We start from the raw sequence: 20738 nt of genomic DNA, 5'->3' as shown, positions 1-20738 counted from the left end.
ATTGTTCATCTGTTGACAATACATAATTCATTACTCCAGTAATTGATCTGACATCCAACGCCTCAGAGGTCACTGAGGTCATATACAGTGCTATAGTCTATGTTGTATCATGGTTGTGTAATGCTGGGATACTGGTGGCTTTGACAATTATTAACTAATGCTCTGTCTACACTATCAACCTTAATGTGACAAAAAAATGTGATGTGTCCATATATGGACATGATGATGATGTCATATCACTACTATATTTGGGCATTTCAGTACCATATTTTGGCACATCACACTTTTTTTTGTCAAACTAGTTTGATAGTGTAGACAGAGCTACATTCAACAGATGATTTAGATTCATGTCTTTGTTGTGAATTATAGAGATTTAAAATCAATGTAATATAGTTCATTGTATACAGATTAGTTGACTAATCTGTTTTAATAATAATTCGTACATTACTTTTAAACAGTCATCTTCATATCTTACTGTATTATGGCACAAAATTATAAATGCTTTTTTGAGAAAAATTAACAATTACCAAAATTTGTGAGACTATCTTTAAATATTATGATTGATCTGATTTCAACGGAGTAGGCTTTTCTAGATTATGACTATAAAATACAATAGCCTGGTATACATAGCTAACACTACATTCTGCATAACTAAGTTAGCTAGCTTTTAAATTATTACTTTATCCTACCAGTACCTTTTGTTAGAATCAAATCTAAAAGAACTTAAAATGCAGATGTGTTTGTCATTACTGAAATATGGCCAAGATATCTATCCATATGTTGGTCTTCAAGTAGAATCGGGGTAGAAATTATAAAAATTCAGGTGTACTTTGTCTGTGACTAGACTTTGGTTGTGATACCCTAGCGGATGCTTACCTCACCATTTCTAGGTAAACACAGTTCATTCTCTAAAACCTACAGTATCTAAAATTCAGAAACTCAACAAAAAAAACCAAAAAAAACGCAGGGCTTACATTTGTTTTCGTACACTGAAAACTTGTGTAATCAATTTTTCTTTTTTTAATTTTCTAGGTGTACCTAATGTTTGATATACTACTATAGTGCAGTCAACTCTCCCAAGACTGGACACCCTTCGGCTGTCTGGTTTTTGGGAAGCCTGATGGTCCGAATGCACTTTTAATGGTAAAAAAGAATTTGGGACCACTTAGACGTAAACAAAATCTGGTTTCGAGAGAGTTTACAGTTTTCAGAAAGTTAACTGTATTACAATCTGGTAAAATCTATGATATAAGATATCTAATGCATTCAATAACAGTTAAATCAGCCTTCTAAACACATGAATTCAATTTTGCATATAATCGTCTTAATATGAAAATGATATATTGCATCTGTATGCTAGGTTACAAATTGCTAAAAGGGGTCATCATGCCACAGTAATGACACATATACAAATGTTAACATACAAGAACACAACATATTTATTGTGTTGTATTAAATATAGAAAAGGACAAAAATGTATTATATAAAAAAAATGACATATAAATTAACTATATGGTATTACTTGTTATCACTATGACAAAATCTTGTATCTGAGAGACTTTGCTGGATAGATGGAAATTTTGAATACAAATACATACAGATTTACCTTAAAATTAATTATTATATTACTAAAATCTGATGAAAAATCTCCATTAAAATGATGCTTAAGCTCTGTCTACACTATCAAACTAGTTGGACAAAAAAAATTGTGATGTGCCCAAATATGGTAGTGATATGTCCCAATATGGTAGAGATATGCCCCAATATGGTAGTGATATGTCCAAATTTGGTAGTGACAAGTCCAAATATGGTAGATATGTGCCCAAATATGGTAGTGATATGCCCAAATATGGTAGTCATATGCCCAAATATGGTAGTGATATAACATCATGATTCTTACCTGTCAGCATCTTTATCAGTAGACACAGAGCAGTCCTTCCATACTTGGTCCGCTAGACTTCTAGCTATAGCAGTAGGCGACATGTCAATGTCTATGTTACCTCCCATATCATGTGCGGCCGCTGTGTAGTTGTTGGTCTGCACTGTTATCTTGGCCTCACCCGAGAGTTGCTGCTCCGATGGCGGGGAGGTCGGTGGGGTCAAAGTGCATGCTGGAAAATCAATAAAACAAGTCAATAATGAAGAATTGTAACATGTATAGATTATTTTTAAACTGTTCTGAACTTTATGCTTTATCTTTTGCATTATATTGTTTGAAGGTTTGCATGGTGAAATCACCGAGGACGATCAAAGCATATTGATCGAAACGTCGAGAATCTCAACAGTCAACTTGATATCAAAATCTTTTGCATTGCAATTTTCAAATTCTGGATCTTCCTATGTCAAATGTGCCTGGAAATTCTATGTATTGCGGTGCACTTAATAACCTTCTAAATATAAAATAAAATGTGTTTACTTACGTAGTGGGCCAACAGGTAGCTTTGGAGGAATGCCAGTTTGTGAGTAGGAAGCCATAGATGGTTGTGGCTGATTTGGTATCTCAACATTATGCTGAACCACAACGTAATTGGATGGGTATAACATCTTTACACCACCTGTAAGCGAAACAAAATTGTTTAAAAAATAAAGCATGTTTTATAGCTTTAATAGCTATTGCTTTGAAATTGTTCACGTTTTTCAATATACTGCACCAAATCCATTTTGACCAAAAATTGGATCGAAAAAAAATTATACCAGAAATAACTAATTTGAAGCAAAAAATTCCAGAAAATGGGATTAATTAGGTGATCATTTAGAATAAAATGATCACCTATTGTTATTGTATAAAATCTTTATTATTATTTTTTTTTTTATTATTTTTTTTCTTTTTATTGTTTCTGTACACTATTTTGTGTAACAATTATCTCAAAAAGTTTAATGTCAATGATTACAAAAATTTCAGAATATCTTTCAAATAATATAACTTAATCCTAATAAGCTTTCCAGCGTGATCACTCATCCGTGACGACATTTATACGCCATTTTGCGAAATCACATTATCAATCATATCTCCATAATTCATTATCACATATTAATGAAATTCACTACACGTAAACTTCAGATCACGGGTAAAAATATTAGCAAATCAAAACGCACGCGCACGTAGGTTCATGCGCGTGATATCGCGCGTTAAAAATTTAAAACGCTCAAAATTAAGTTTTGATCAATTTAGAGCATGAATTAGGCCATTTGCGTGTTTCAAAAAATTACTGCGCAAAAATGCGTTTTTGCGCGCGCGATACTTAAAAAGCGTAAAAAATATGAATTTTTTTTACAAATCTCATTCTACTCACCATCCTTAGTACATTCACCAAATTTGAGTCAGTTCCGACTTAAAATAACGCTATACGAGCACGTTAAAAATGACAAAATGCGCACATTTATTTTACAAAAGTTCTGAAAATGGTGAAAAATAGGTCTTTTTTAAAATGAAAATAATTCTTCAGAATGCAAGATGACCCCCGATTTTTTTAACTTATTCTGGAAGCCATTGAGTTGTAGATATGAATTCATGTACACATTTTACGTACAAAATGTTTTGACGTCATCAAATGGCCACTTGAATTTAAAAATTAGGATTTGTTATCTTTTTGTGTAGATTATCACATTCAACAGAGCGCATCTTGGTTATGTGTGCTCGAATTTCGCACAACTTTCAGTATGTGCTTGCTTAATTAATTATCTTTATCATGAGTTGACACTATCTTCATTTTAATGACGTCATCACGCGTAAAAACTTGAATAACGTAGGCCGTGTAATTTCACCTTCGCAGTAAATTTGAATATCTTACAGCTCTTCAGAATTGAAGGTTACCTTGATGATTATAATTTATTATGAAAGCTGATGAAATGTAGATATTAATTCATATAAAAATTAAGCCTATCGGATGTTGTGACGTTAACATATGGCCAGTTGAAGTGAAAAAGTAGTTTTTTCATATTTTTCGTCAAAGTTATACACAATTCAAAGAGCGCGCACAGCGCTTCTACGTGCCAAATTTTTTTCCAAATCTTATATTTTTTTGCTCAATTAATTATCTTTCGAAATTGTCATCTTAAAGTTTAGTTTGATAACGTCATCATGCCAAAAAATTAGAACATGTGTCCCGCAATTTCACCTATGCTACACTGTATATAGATATACAGTATATACTGTACATATTGTATATGGCATATAGGCACAACTCAGCACTATAAGCATATAATAGGATGGCATACATCAACATTTTCCGATCGTATGTTAACGTACGTGCATGTTTAAAAAAAAATTAATTTCAGTTAAATGATAAAAATGATCACCTATAATTCGTCAAAGTGACGAATTAAATTCTAGTTTAACCGTTTATTTTGTCATCATCATAATTTATTTTTTTCTACAGAAATGATTATTAAAACTACAAAATGCCCCAATCAAAGTCTGATTTTATCAATCTTCATTTTTCATGTTTTTGGGGCATCTTTAAATATGGCCACTTCCATATCACAATAAATGGCCGGTAAAAGGGTACAACTTGTACTGTACATGAAATGAAAGGTAAATTTGCACCTATTGGAAAATGGTTGTTGTAGACCTAAGATCACTAGTGTATAAGATAATGTATAAGTAGTGTAATACATAAATAGTGTCGACAGGTTTGAGGAGAATTCACTTGAAAATAGCAGAATATAATTTGCACGTTGTAAGAAGAATTTAACAACTTGCATAGTACTTGAGATACAGTACGGTAGTCCAATGATACTAGTGTAGTGCATACAAACATGACGTATCATACCCAAGTACCTAAATACAGTCTCACATGTGACTACTAGTGTAAGCTGCACTTTGAGACTAGTGATACAGTACAGTAGTCCACTGAGACTAGTGTATAGAGTGCATACAAACATGATGTATCATAGCCAAGTACCTAAATACAGTCTCACATGTGACTACTGTAAGCTGCACTTTGAGACTAGTACATACAGTAGAGAGCATACAAACATTATGTATCATAGCCAAGCACCTAAATACAGTCTCACATGTGACTACTGTAAAAATCTGCAGACTTCCAATTTTATCAAAAAGACAAAAATATCTTTATATTTTTTTTATTCAATATCATAAATGACAGTTATGTCTAAATATAAAATTTCAGATGATCTGAGAAAGATCAAGAAAAACAGCAGAACTCTACCATAAGCATTTAACTTATTGAAAGCCTGACAAGCTATTGCATGACATTTAAGAAGCGTCTGTGATATCCAATGTGATTTAAAGAGATCTGATCTATAACTAGCAGATCTAACTGACATTTTAAATGCAACATGACATCTAATGGTCATTAGAAAGGATCTGATATTACAAATGTCTTAGCATAATGTATTGCAATTAGGATATTAGTTTTTTGCCATACAAATTTTCTTCTTAAAAATGTTTGGATAGAGATTTTACGGCTAATATCGGAACAATTTCGTATACAAATTGAATTTTACATTCCTCTAATGCACTTTATTGTAATTAAATGAAATAAATAATATCATTAATTACTATGTTCAGTTTAAAATGTGTTTTATTATTTATTAAATTAAAATACAGACAAAGGTAATTAGCTAAAAAACAGAAATTTTTAATTAATGCTAATTAAAGCTAATTTATAAAAATTTAAAGAACATGCCTAATTAATATGATAACAACATTCCTAATACAGTTTATTAAAGATGCACCTAAATACGGTAACGATATGCCAAAATATGACAATGATATGACCGAATATTACAATAGTATGACATACTTAAGTATGAAAATTATATGCTTAATATATGATAATTATGTACCAAATATGACTTGAAATAGAAATAGCCTTTCCTAATTATGTTAATGCTTTTCCCCAACTTATGTTCTTACAGTAGTATCTCATGTTAAATCATAATTTTGTCAGATTTGTAAAACAAAAATGTGTAGTTTGTATGAAGATTTACATGTGGATTACTATGGAGTACATTAAGTTGCTTATACAGTAATTTGACACATGGCAGAACTTTTCTGAGTTGATCCCTGAGTGTAGGTTGATTTCACGCAGAACGCTAAAGATAAGACTATCCCAATTAGGCAAATTGTTCAATGCGACAAGAGTGAACGATTATGTTATAAATACACATGACAATGACATTATATATTTATTTTATTAAATTTAAATGTTTAAAAACTGCTCACATAGTGATTGTTTTACTGATAATATTAAATAATGATTTTGATATTTATTTCAATTTGTAAAATTATATTAGTGTACTTTTAAAATTAATTTATTTTCCATAAATTGGTGGATGCCTTTTGACTGAAATTGAATTGATGTGTAATATGATTATTATATTCTTAAAATATAATTTTATTTATTTTATAAATCCTTGTTTATGTTAACTTTATATTTCTAATTAAATATTTAATTAAAACACATTTACAAGCACAAACTTATAATATAATCGTTTGTAGGTTACAAATGAAAAGGTAATTTGCATAACTGAATAAAAATCAGCATCCACAGATAATAATATGGCGATAAGCAGTTTACTGGCGTGACCTAGATTTACCAATCTACCTGTGCTCTCATCTGAGTAGAATGTCAGCAATGTCACGCTGTCATAGTCAACCGTGTATCAAATTAATTTCTACTCACACAACAGTGTGTTTAATTTTGTTGTACTGTCATCCGGTCTAAGTAAGCATTAGTGTTCTGTCTATGTAAGCATTGGTGTTCTGTCTAAGTAAGCATTAGTGTTCTGTCTAAGCATTAGTGTTCTGTCTAAGTAAGCATAGTGTTCTGTCTATGTAAGCATTGGTGTTCTGTCTAAGTAAGCACTAGTGTTCTGTCTAAGCATTAGTGTTCTGTCTAAGTAAGCATTAGTGTTCTGTCTAAGTAAGCATAGTGTTCTGTCTAAGTAAGCATAGTGTTCTGTCTAAGTAAGCATTAGTGTTCTGTCTAAGTAAGCATTAGTGTTCTGTCTAAGGAATCACTAGTGTTCTGTCTAAGGAATCACTAGTGTTCTGTCTAAGTAAGCATTAGTGTTTGGTCTAAGGAATCACTAGTGTTCTATCTAAGTAAGCATTGGTGTTCGGTCTAAGGAAGCATTAGTGTTTGGTCTAAGGAATCACTAGTGTTCTATCTAAGTAAGCATTGGTGTTCGGTCTAAGGAAGCATTAGTGTTTGGTCTAAGGAATCACTAGTGTTCTATCTAAGTAAGCATTGGTGTTCGGTCTAAGGAAGCATTAGTGTTCGGTCTAAGGAAGCATTAGTGTTCGGTCTGAGGAATCACTAGTGTTTGGTCTGAGGAATCACTAGTGTTTGGTCTGAGGAATCACTAGTGTTTGGTCTGAGGAATCACTAGTGTTTGGTCTGAGGAATCACTAGTGTTTGGTCTGAGGAATCACTAGTGTTTGGTATGAGGAATCACTAGTGTTTGGTCTGAGGAATCACTAGTGTTTGGTCTGAGGAATCACTAAGTGTTTGGTCTGAGGAATCACTAAGTGTTTGGTCTGAGGAATCACTAGTGTTTGGTCTGAGGAATCACTAGTGTTTGGTCTGAGGAATCACTAGTGTTTGGTCCGAGGAATCACTAGTGTTTGGTCCGAGGAATCACTAGAGTTTGGTCCGAGGAATCACTAGTTATTGGTCCGAGGAATCACTAGTGTTTGGTCCGAGGAATCACTAGTGTTTGGTCTGAGGAATCACTAGTGTTTGGTCTGAGGAATCATTAGTGTTTGGTCTGAGGAATCACTAGTGTTTGGTCTGAGGAATCTCTAGTGTTCGGTCTGAGGAATCACTAGTGTTTGGTCTAAGGAATCACTAGTGTTCTGTTTAAGTGAGTTTAGTGTTCTGTGTAAGTAACCATCTGTCTTTAAGTAAGCAGATTTTTACTACTGGGTTTAATGCAAATTAATACTACACCTCCCCATGTTCAAAGATCTACATGATAATTATAACATTTCAGTGCGCAAGCTATAACGTCAGTATGTCTGTTGAACCGAACCATTATTCAATTGTTTTTATTTTACGCCAGAGGTTATACATGAGTGAGAAACACAATCTTACTAGAATAATACTGAAAACCAATAAAAAAATATGTTTATTGGTCTCTATAGAAAAATAAATACATAATCTAACAATCAATAAAGCTAGCTGGCAAATTGACAATTTTGTTCTTGAAACCGGAAAAGACTTTGTGTAGAAAATGAAAAGAAACAACATTCCGAAGAAGGAATTATTTCCTACATTTACCACAATTTTTAATTTTGTACATGGCTTAAAAAGAAATCTTAAAATGAAACTGGTACTGGGATCTTACACAATTAATTTGGTAATAAAGAGATTTTGTAGTGGCAATCCATCAGGACAAAGAAAATGACTAATAATGAAATGAATAAAAGAATAATTTTGTATATAAACAAATCCAAATAATTATATAGCTCAAACTAAAAAAAGATACTTTAAGAGGTTTGTATCTATCTAATAGCTTAAAAAGCAATCGTACTAAGTGGAATAAGAACGACAAAGCAATGAGAATTTCAGTAATTACTGTGATCAAGGAGGATAATGTAGAACAATGCTTAAACCATTAGCTTACAAACCTTACATACTAGACTTATCACACTAAATCAATATTTTAGTAAAATTAGCGAAAAGGGTACAGTGTTTCTAAACTGTGCATAAACCTTGCGCAAACCCCAGCAAAACCACTTAATATTGATTATATCACAACTAGAACCATAAAAGGAGACAATATTTGAAAAAAAATTATTGAAATTGCTGTATATTTTTAAGATGAAATCCTTAAGACAAGACATAAAAGTCTGGTTTTCTGCAAATACTGGCTTTTACGATGCATAATTTATTAAAAGATAAATTGTTTGAATTTTAACATCCAGTTGTCAGTGAATGTGGTTAAGTAGACTTAGAAAGATAGTAAAGTAGTTTAGTAGTTATAATTGAAATGTTGAAAAATTAAAAACGACACTGTAGCTTGGTACCCAGTTTATAATCACATGAGTTTAGATCCAGTGCATGTATTATAGAATATAATCATGAATGCCCCTTGACTTAGGATAAATTCATACAAAGGTAATAATAATAGTAATAATAATAATATCAAACATTTAGAAAGCGCTCTTTACCAGAGTCTCACATCACAACATGTGCGACTAATGAGGTTCTGCACAGTATAGGATGATTCCAAATCTCTCGTGCCTGAGCAGAGAACTCCTTATATGGACGGCACAGATTTAAGGTTGGTTCTAGGTGATGTTAACATAAGAGGATCCATTTCAGAAAAAGACCTCTGTGTAGTGGGACATATGGTAATCCATTGATAATACACTCCCTGATCTTTGCAAATTTCGTACCTAAGCCCGGGCTGGTTTCTGAAATGTGAAAAAGAAATAAAACTTGAACTGACCGACAAGAACTTCAACTACAGCTGGCGTGGCATTGCTACCGTCTCCGTCCACTTCTTCCTTTATGCCGGGAGCAAACGGGAAGAACTGCTTCCAATCGGAGAGAACCTTCATGCCGTACTGGTCATCAGCTTTGTAATACTGTCCAGTCAGAATACCAGCAAGACCATAAGGACATAGAATCACTGTACAAGATATAAATGAAGAAATATTTATTTTAAAAGCATCACAGCAGTTTAAACTATTTGGTTTATATCTGCAAGACCATAAGGACATAGAACCACTGTACAACAAGATATAAATGAAGAAACATTTATTTTAAGAGCCACAGCGGGTATTAAATATTTACTTTATGTACAGCACTATGTAATAATGTAATCAACAACCCTTATTGTAGATATGTGGGCTGTGTGTTATATTGGTCAACACATTCCCTGTCATGGATCAATGAAATAGTGCCTAAATTACTCTAACTAAAGAATATGACCTTTATAAGTTAGAGTATCTGACCCTTATTAGATTTTATCTGACCCTTATTAGACCATCTGACCCTTGTTAGAGAATCTGACCCTTATTAGATTTTATCTGACCCTTATTAGAGAATCTGACCGTTATTAAAGAATCTGACCATTATTAGAGAATCTGACCCTTATTAAAATATCTGACCCTTATTAAAATATCTGACCCTTATTATATTTTATCTGACCCCTTATTAGACCATCTGACCCTTGTTAGAGAATCTGACCTTTATTAGGTGATCCAACCCTTACTACAGGATCCGACCCTTAAGAAGATCAGATCATTTAATCATGTAGGATCTGTTTACTTGAGACGATCTTCATTAGTGTAAAAATCTATAAATTTAGTTTACTAACCTTGAAAATCGGTGGATGATTCCAGAGCTGCGTTGATGTGGTACATACCAAGATGATGAATGGGATGGTGCTGGTTAATGGCAACCGCGGTACACACAGTGCTCTCACCATGAAGGAAGAATGAGAAAGATACAGACAGATGGTCCCTGTAGTAAGACAAAACAAATGTTATGATTTAATTACAATACACACAATGGTGTTGGTAGTCTATTTAGTGCCGCTTACGGTTGGATCAAGGCAATAACAACAGGATGCTGAGCTCCAGAGATCAAAGGGTGTATCTGTGGCTGCGACACGTCAGTTCCACACCGCGTGCCGCAGAGAATTATGTACATAGTATACAGCACTGTTGGTATTTGTCGCAGCCAGACATAAGATCAAAGGACTGTTATGAGTTCCTATCTTGCCAAGTCGAGCTCAGTGTCCTTTTGTTAGATTTCCTTGCTTGAATACACATCCTCCTCCTGCTATCTCCTCAGACAAGATGACTCAAGAAATAATGACGCTCTGTTGGGATGTTCCGCTAACGGGCGCACACTGTCCAACTTCCGGAAGGTACGTTTCAACTAAAAATTATTTCCGTAATTGAACAAACATTTTAGCCAATGCTGGTTTATTGATCACACGAAATAGATGCAATTTTGTTGTTCTTTTCACCGTTTCAAAAATTGTACCAAATTACAGCTTTCCTTAAATACAAAGTTCCCTTGTAGTAGTAGTATATTAATTATCACCATGTTAGCAAAGCTGCTTCCTTGAGCTCGAACCTAATCTTATCTATCGGAACGACTCGGTGGTCTGAACGCCAGGATAATGATCTGAAAGGTTGTGTGTTCAAGTCCCAAATGATAATGTGTGTTCTCAATTGAGCATTCAGTTGGAATTAAGGGAGATTACAGGCAAAACATCTGATCAATTAACTTATCTCCCTGATGCAAAGCTACTGTACATTGCAACATACAGATTCAATTATCAACATGAACTGGAGGTGGAACTGGAATGTGTAGGCATTTAATAAATAAAATTTATTTAAATGTCAATTATTTGCTTATAACAGTAGGTTTTCAATGTCTAAAATGTTACACAAATTGTTGTTCAATTGTTAGTTTTGCGTCTGGGGATTTTTGTTTCATTTTTATTGAGTGGGTTTACTTATTACTGTACAGTATAAGTCCAAAACAAGAAGTGTATAGTCACCAGTTACCATTTACACGTGCATGAGAGAAAACTGAACGCTTCTAAATTCAATTTTTTAAACGGAATAATATCCAGGAATAAAGAAGTCATAAGGCTAAAAAAGGATTGGTCATGAAACTAATAATTTTGGATTAATTGATTGATATTGATTGATCTCTTTATTTCAGAATAAATATTCCATATACAACAAATACAATATTAAAATAGGATTTTCTTCCATTTAGTGAATAATACATTTTTTTTTAAACGTAAAACTGGGATTAAAATCTGAATATCATTAAAATAGCACATTATTTAATAACATTAATAATATTCATACTACTACAGCACATGAATAATGTAATCAGAGCTTATTCATATAATTCAGTTGATACAACAAACTGTAATTTCGTTAGTAATACCAGGTCAAAGGTCAGAGGAAGAAGACCATACAGTACTGTATAATTTATACTAACGCCATTTATTATCCAATTTGTATTCTAGTAATACAATATTCTTAGAATGATTCAAAAATCATAAATAATCCCAATTATTTAAGTGGAAAGCTTTGTCTTAATAAAAACCAGTGTAAACTATTTATGTTGGTCATCGCCTTTGTCAATCATAATAAAATGTTGCAGATTTTTTTCATCATAATTTTATCGTGACAAAGTTTTAATCATGACATATAATATTCCTAATTGAATATTTCTATACAGACATATAAATGTGGAGAATAAAGTCGGCAGTAAATACGGTACAATTATAAAAGGAAGACCAAGGATCAAGTAAGGATATGGTAAAATAGGGAAAGAGCAGTTCAGACACTTTTAGCCTTGAACCTTGTCAAACAAGTAGTTTCTGTAAGGGACGGGCTTAGAAATTCTATCCCATACAAATTCTTAACACCTAATGAGCCATTAAATGTTAAATAATTTGCCAATAAAATAATAAAAATAATTTGAAATGTTCAATAAAGAAAAGAACATTTTTTTTTTAATTTTTATTTGTTTAATGTATTATTCGAAGGTCTACTGACGGTGGCATAAATACAGTACATGAAGAGTACATGGAATACCATGTACAATGATAAACCACTACATGGAAGGATTGATGGGATTGGGTGAGCTTATGTATCAAGTCAATGTATGAGGTGCCATAAACCATAACAGTCACCTACTCTTCATCTCAAAATAATATCACACAATAACAATTTACACAGACGATGGTAAGCAGTAACTGTAACTTGAAAACATAGAATATATGCTTTATTTCCTATGACTATTTACACGTGGAGTGATCGGGTGGTTGAGTGGTATCCACTCGGCGTGGCGTGGGACAAGCTACATGGTTTTCCGCTTACCATTACCGCTCGTCTGTGTAAATTGGCCTTAACAATCAACAGCTCTAATCAATTTCAAATTAATCTTGTATATTAAATTGTCTCCTAAGTTTAATTACGCCCAATGAAATGCCCCGTTTCACACCTATTAAGCCAACTGGAGAATGTGTTGCATTGAGGAGATGTCTGGTAGATCACATGGATTTAATTGAGTCAAAAAATTCCAGTTCATAATCATCATACTAAAGTAATTAATGTTGTTTATAAAGAAATACAAAAGCAGAGCAACAGTACTGTTATTGTACTGTATATCCAATCAGTGATTATTGGAGGCTATTTACCAAAAAGTACATACATTAACAACAAATCTTTTCTCTTGAGTCTTAAATAGTAAATCATATCCTTCACAAAGATATCATTTCACACAACTACTGTCTTACTTATGCAAAAATAAAATTAGGTCCTTTCAAAAGTACTGTATTTCACAGCCTCTAACCCAAATGATATCGAATGAAATTGTGTTTTATTGGGAAGGGAAAGGAAATGGATAAAAAGAGGAAGGGAGGAAAGAAAGGGGTAGAAAAGATTTGATGGGAAAGATAGTAGAGGAAAAGAGAGAGTAGAGGGAGAGAAATAGTGGAGGGAGAAAGAGAAGAGAGGAAAGAACATTTAGAATTCAGAATTACCATAAAAACTGATATTCCATGAAAATAATGTGCTTTGTATATTTTACAGTAACTACACACTGTACCACTTGAATGGAAAACCAACAGGCCGAGTCATGAATAGAACAATGGATTTGTGACGGTCTAGTGATTCCACCCAAATCTGCATACTTGCGTATTATTGTCATGTGAAAAATTACATGCTTCACTGCTTTTACAAACAGGAAAAGCGGAATTCATAACTTAACTTTTATGCCAACTGAAACATAATTAATTTTCAACAAAACAATTTGTAACAATTAATAGTATCATTTATTAATATTAAATACATTTAGTTAATTAAAACATACAGTGTGAATGCTATGAATATGTTTGAAGATTAAAACAACTGTACTATCATTCTTGAAAATATATTTTTTTTAAATGTATCTAAAGCTCTGTCTACACTATCAAACTTTATGTGGCAACAAAATATGATGTACATGATGATATATGGTCATGTCACTACCATATTTAAGTATATATCAATACCATATTTGCGCACATCACACTTTTTTTTTTCAAACTAGTTTGATAGTGCAGAGCTCAATTCTATGTTAATTCAACAAAAATGAATTTTTAATAGTATGTTGTAACTGAATTATGTGTTAAAATTGAACATACTGTATGTTGTGTGGCTGTACGATGTTTGAACAAAATGGTAAAACAAGTGTACTATTCCCGGAATCTAAAATTGACTTAACTTGGGTTATAAGATTTAAGCATAGGAATTAAATTAAACAGGCTATTACATATTAGTTTATCTCTTTAGCCACTCAGCAGATAATATTTCCTTTTGGCAAAAAAAAAAAACATCTTCAGATTTGCAAACAGCAAGTTAATCATTATCATAAACAGAGTAATAATGCGTTGCACCATAAATTTGCATAACACAGTGTCAATTGGCCAGAATCACAAGCAGACGACGATGAACGGTAAGGAGCAGACGACGTAATTAAGCATTACCATCAGCCAGTATTACTATTATTACTGGTGGTATGATAGTGTAGTACCCAAGAATTTATCATTAAATATTCTCCAATAAGGCTTAATTACTAATAGGTCATTATTATTATTATTAGAATACAAAATAATATACAAATAATGAATGTTTACGAGTGCAATTCGTACAAATATTTTCATGAGTTGAAAATAAAAATGTCATCTTTCACCGGATTCAACTACTTTAACGAGAACCTAGGCTACCTGTTAAGCCCTAAATCATTCTAGAAAATACCGGTAGGGTACAGTAGGATAGATCAAACATTACAAACACAGTTACCACACACAATTTAGGGTATTTTTCCCTCAGGGCAGTCAATACTGCTAATACTCCAGAATTTGAAATAAAAATTCCAGAAAATGTTTTTTATACCAAATTTGTGCATTGATGTTTTAATTATATTTTTATAAAAGGCAAAATGTAAAAGGTACATTTATACTATTCAAATTAAAATCAATAAAAAAAAAATTATTTTTTAAATTTTAAAATGGCCAGAAAATTTGAATTCATAATAAAATCCATGTACTGTAAGTGTAACTACTGTAGGCCTACAATTAAAAGGTCTTGGGGAACGTGTTAACAAAGCAAAAATAAATTTGTATTTGTTTAAAAAATGAAAATGTTAGAAATTAATAAAAATTACAATTACATTATAAAAATATAACATTTTCAGCAATGGTATGTAATGAATATTGCTGTTGAGTCAGCCAACAAGGAAGATAGTAAGAATGAATTTGTAGTAGGTGGGTGATGGATCTCTGTATCTCACATCACCACTTAAATATCTCCGAGTCTTTAATCTACAACTGATACAATGTCATTTATTACCATTTTAACATTCTTAATTTGAATAAAATGAATGCAGACAGCAGAAATGCATGAATGTTTTTAACTCACTAATTCTGATGAAAAATGTAAAATGATGTTCTGCTATTTTTAATATGACATTATAAAAAGCATAATAATATTAAATTGAAACTATGTGTACAGTAATATATAAATGACATAATATAAAAGGTTGAAATATGTATATATTAGTCATTGTATGTATGTATGTATGTTTCAATATTAAATCAATTTTCAAAAATTGAGCTTTTTTTATAATTATAAAATGTAATAAAACAGATTGATAAATTGTTGAAAATGTGTTTGCCGGGGATTATTTCTGGGCCGGGTTTTTAGATTGGCTTGGGCTACTTGTTAAAAGAAAAATAGACAGACTGGACTAGATTTTTAAAATGTACAGTACTGTAGTAACAAAAAATGGGTGTTGCTTAATATTTCCATTTTCAATAAAAAAAATGCTGGTCTGATGGAATTTAAAACTTTCCAAACTCAAATAATACAATATTTGTGTATTAATAGTACCAATGACGATCCCTTACTCTTTCAGCTACCCTTCCTAGGGGGTGTTTTAATCGGACCATGACCTTAACATTACTGACATGCTGTAGCTTGAACGCATTTGGCTTGACCAATTACCTAATATTAATAAATTTTAAATTTATCTAATATTTTCAAGATTAAGAAATTAAATTGTTGTTTAATGTTAATTGTTAGCAATATATTCTGTTTAATTTTTTTTCTTATTAATTTTTTTAAAATTAATATTATTAGCAATTTAGTATTTAAACATTCCAAAACTTAAAATGATCATGTAACAATAATCGTTAAGACGAAAAACAATAGATAGTCGATAACTGGTGTTAATTTATTTGTTTAATTAATTGAATTGTAAATGTAACAATAATCATTAAGATGAAAAACAATAGATAGTCGCTAACTGGTGTTAATTTATTTGTTTAATTAATTGAATTGTAAATGTAACAATAATCGTTAAGATGAAAAACAATAGATAGTCGCTAACTAGTGTTAATTTATTTGTTTAATTAATTGAATTGTAAACGTTAATTACACTACCTCAATTATGACAATCGTTAAAGTTAATGATCAAGTTAATTATTTGTTTTGTAAACAGTAAACAGGGATATTCCTAATTATCACATTAATGTGTTCATACATACAGAACATTAATGTCTCAACCAACATTAATGTCTTCATACACAAACTCAGCTTTATGAAAAATTAATTACTTGATTAGAAATAACAAACATCATCATACAAAGTATGATGTCATGGTTTCCATGGATACATAATCACAAGCTTGGTTTTAATTTCTAAAGTTAGAAACAGTAATTTTCAGATTTCAACCATAGATTATGATGGTCAGTTGTGGAATGATTTTGAATGTGTCTTGTTAATAAAAGTATATCTGTTTGTGAAAGTGATTCTATAAGTAGCACACAGAAGAGCTTATTATTTTAAACTAGATATAATTATACATTTCAGAATGTTTCATATGCTATTTTTTATTTGTACTCAAATTCAAATGTGTGCATATTCTAAATATATTTTTAAAAATATTTATTTGTACAGTATTTGGGGAGACTGTGATTTCAAACAATTTTATCTTGTGCAAATTTTCGGCACAATACTGTACAAACAAATAGGAGAAGCATTGTTTTGTAGTACAGCAAGTCAAAGAACAATAAATGGAACAAAGGAATGCTACAACTCACTAAAAGACAATAAAGAAAATAACCTCCCAAGTTAAAGACATTTAGAAAAGAAAGAAATGAAATAGAGATGGATGAAGAGTCACAGAATGGCGAGAACTGAAACAAGAAAGGAAAAAAAGAAGAAGATGGAAAGATGACATGGAAAGATGACATCAAAAGATATCCAAGTACGGAGAACTTGTAGCTTCAGAGAAAAAGGAAGAGTTACATCCAGCAACTTGAATTGCTCGCATTAAACTTTCATGAGAGTTTCATGATTTTTTAAAATCAAATCAATATCTTTATTCATCTTATCAAAAACAATACACATAACAAAAAGGAATAAAACAAATTTAAAGAAGATGAAAGGGACCTCCAGGAAACCCTAAGGGGCTGCGAATAATTTTCAGAAAGCATTAAGAAGGTCGTGCATGGTTGATGCAACCTTGTTACTACAATGGCCAATGTAACTAATTCCCGAAATTTTCATGTCGCGAAAGGTTTTGGTTTTACAGTAACCTGAAATGAGTTTTGCCGAGTGCAAATGAGTGGAGGGCATGTTGACTTTCTCTCAGCACTAGCCGCAGAGTTGAGGTAAAATTAAGATGCATTGCAGAAACCGTTTAGAAATAGTTTTTGCATTTAAGACCAAAAAAGAAACTATTTGTTAAAGTTCATTCAGGTATTTTATCTCTGTACCCTTTCTGCTTACTTACAATACACCTTCTTTAAGCTCTGTCTACACTATCAAACTAGTTTGACAAAAAAAAGCGTGATATTCCCAAATATGGTAGTGATATGACATTATCACTACCATATATGGGCACATCACATTTTTTTGTCACATCAAGTTTGATAATGTAGACAGATATTAAAAGCATATTCTCCAGATCAATTGAAACTGCCCAACTGAATTACTGATGTCACAAAATAAATTTTTACTGATCAAATGCAAGTGGTGACTAGACCTTGGGAATGAAATATCTCAAGGTCACTACACGCTCTTTCCCTGTAAACTTACGTTATACTGTCGTTTGTAGAGTTGTTCTCATATGGCCTAACAAACCACTTCCCAATACGTACAAAATTCTGACCCAGGAGGTTTCTGAAAAAAAAAATATAGAAACATTAATATTTTAACTGTGGGCCACCCACGATGAAACTGGTGTTTACATGATATACCACAAAAATGTATTAATGACTGGTATGATGCTGTGGTTATTACTTGTTGTACTGTAGTGTAGATGTACAGTAAGGTCAGAAAGTGAACAACTATTGCACTGGACAGCATGGGGTCTAGGTGATAGATCCGACTAGGCTGTACACAGCCTGGGCTACTAGTCATGCTAGGCTACTGTACGGTCTAGGCTATAGTATAATAAGTCCTGCTTGGTGATGATCCGACTAGGCTGTACACAGCCTGGGCCATTAGGTCTTGCTAGGCTACTGTACAGCCTAGGCCATAAGCCTGCTATGCGATAGATCCGACTAGGATATTGGTCCTGCTAGCCTACTGTATAGCCTAGGCTACAGAATAGTATAAGTTCTGCTAGGTGATAGATCTGACTAGGCTGTAAACAGCCTGGGCTATTGGTCCTGCTAGGCTATTGTACATCCTAGGCTATAGTACTGTATAAGTCCTGTTAGGCGATAGATCCGACTAGGCTGTACAGTACACAGCCTGGGCTATGGTCCTGCTATGCTATAACATATTAATCAAATGAAATTCAATTTTCTTGATATTACACTATTACTATCAATCTTCCTTCTAATAATATGGTTGGCACTAACCAGGAAGGTCAGACAGTCATGTCGTAGGTTATCTAAAAAAACACTTCTAAAACCTTATTGAAGGTCTTCATGCTATTATAACGTTTAGTAGAACAAGCGAATGTATTTTATTAATCTGTGAATACTACTATACTACGTTTTTATTTTGTGTATTGTTCTTTGGGAAATAACAGTACATTGTGTATGCAAGCCAATCAATATGTCTACACCCCCAAGAGCAGGTGAATGCTCAGGTTAAGAACCCCAGTCTACCTACTACAGTACAACAAGTTACCAGTTGGAATGTTCAGGGTCAAAGATACAAACAATAAAACTTAAGACATTGTCCTGACCTTGTAATTATTCTAACATTCGTTTATTCCTATGTGCAAAAGGAAATGTGTTATATTGTGTATTCACTGTATAAAGTCTAATACAAAGAATCAGAAGAAGAATGCATTCGTAACTGGTAATAACATTTGTAAGGATACAGTAATGATAACATACATTCATGTTTTATACATAGTTACATACAGTACTTAATACAGAATGTAACAGAATCTGTATGTTTACATTGTCACATGATCAATGTATTATGTTGTGCTATACATTCTGACCTACATTCTTTGCCCACCCAGTGCGCTTGACCGCGAAATAATGACATTTGATGCTTTTAGATTTTCCTGAGATTTTAAGGCCCGTTTTCTGCTGTGAGCAAATAATTAAATAAATTACTCTTGGTATAGAAATGGGACCAATTTCTTTTTTATTTCTTTTTATTTCATACGCATCCAACAGCGAGTACAATTACAGAATGGATAAACTATTTTATTATTTATTGTGCTTATAAACTCATTTGAGGCTTAAGGAGTGTATTTGAAGGAGTCGTGATTCGTGGCACTAGGTCAGGATTGAACCCTGGCACTAGGTCAGGATTGAACCCCGGCACTAGGTAAGGATTGAACCCCGGCACTAGGTAAGGATTGAACCCCGGACCTTGGGATTAGAAGGCAAGCACATTAACCACCAAGCTCAACAATTTTAAATAATAATGTTTTACATTAAATAAGCATACATTACCTTTCAATAAGGTTGTGCAGTGCCTTAAACAGTAGAGTCCGACACTCATACGACAATCCATCATCCCAATTCTTCTTCTCTTCAACTGAAAATACAAATTTATAATTGATAAAAATACAATTGTTTTACAAACCATTCAAGCAGTAAGTTTTTAACACCCTCCTCTCACCCAACCAGATTTAACATACACATTTGCAAGGTACACAGAGTTGACCAGGAACATTTGCAGAATACATGCTGGTCTTTTGGGACTACAAAGTTGTAACAGTACAGTAGTGACCTTTCAGATAAACAAAGGAGTTGTGAGAATTCTAAGTAAATCAGTCTACTTATCATGTAAAACTAATTTTTTTTAATCCAGTTACGGTTCTCTGGTCTCAGCAGCATTTTCTGGGTGCTTAAAAATGTTGTAAGACAGTCATACAGTATAGTACTGTAAATGCCATTACATGTCCCGTGATAGAAATTTCAATTTATTGATATTAGTAAATAAATATATTGTTTAATACTTAGTAATATAATTACAAAGTATCAAATAAGTTACAAGGAATAAGCAATAAATTGCAAGTATTATAATTATTATTATTTTACATTTTGACAATAAAGAGATATGTACATTTACAGTATAATTAACAATCAACTTTTATTTTATTATTAAAGTGAGTTCATTAATAGATAAATGATAATTCTATAAGTAGTTAATTATGTACTAGAGAAAGGTGTAATATAACAATACCAACTATAATCAAATAAAGCTATATTTGTTTAACTGTGTACAGTAATTGTTGAAGAGAACAAAGGTTAAAGGG

The 20738-nt window shown here is 32.3% G+C and overlaps 1 protein-coding gene across 1 annotated transcript in view; it reads right to left on the bottom strand.

Moving 5' to 3' along the window:
* Positions 1-20738, bottom strand: part of LOC144834786 (mediator of RNA polymerase II transcription subunit 13-like) — a 51828-nt gene that overhangs the window by 26939 nt on the left and 4151 nt on the right. Inside the window, exons 3-8 of the mRNA XM_078689727.1 lie at positions 19930-20014; positions 18101-18184; positions 10297-10442; positions 9424-9606; positions 2421-2555; positions 1901-2111 (exon numbers count right to left, since the gene is read on the bottom strand). Coding sequence (XP_078545853.1) covers positions 1901-2111; positions 2421-2555; positions 9424-9606; positions 10297-10442; positions 18101-18184; positions 19930-20014 — 844 coding nt within the window. The remainder of the gene's footprint in view (positions 1-1900; positions 2112-2420; positions 2556-9423; positions 9607-10296; positions 10443-18100; positions 18185-19929; positions 20015-20738) is intronic.

This window comes from Antedon bifida, chromosome 2 (genome assembly GCF_963402885.1).
Source record: "Antedon bifida chromosome 2, ecAntBifi1.1, whole genome shotgun sequence".
In the NCBI taxonomy this organism is placed as follows: Eukaryota; Metazoa; Echinodermata; class Crinoidea; order Comatulida; family Antedonidae; genus Antedon; species Antedon bifida.
The sequence above is the reverse complement of the archived record's forward strand: the minus strand, read 5'-3'. Positions and strand labels throughout refer to the sequence as shown.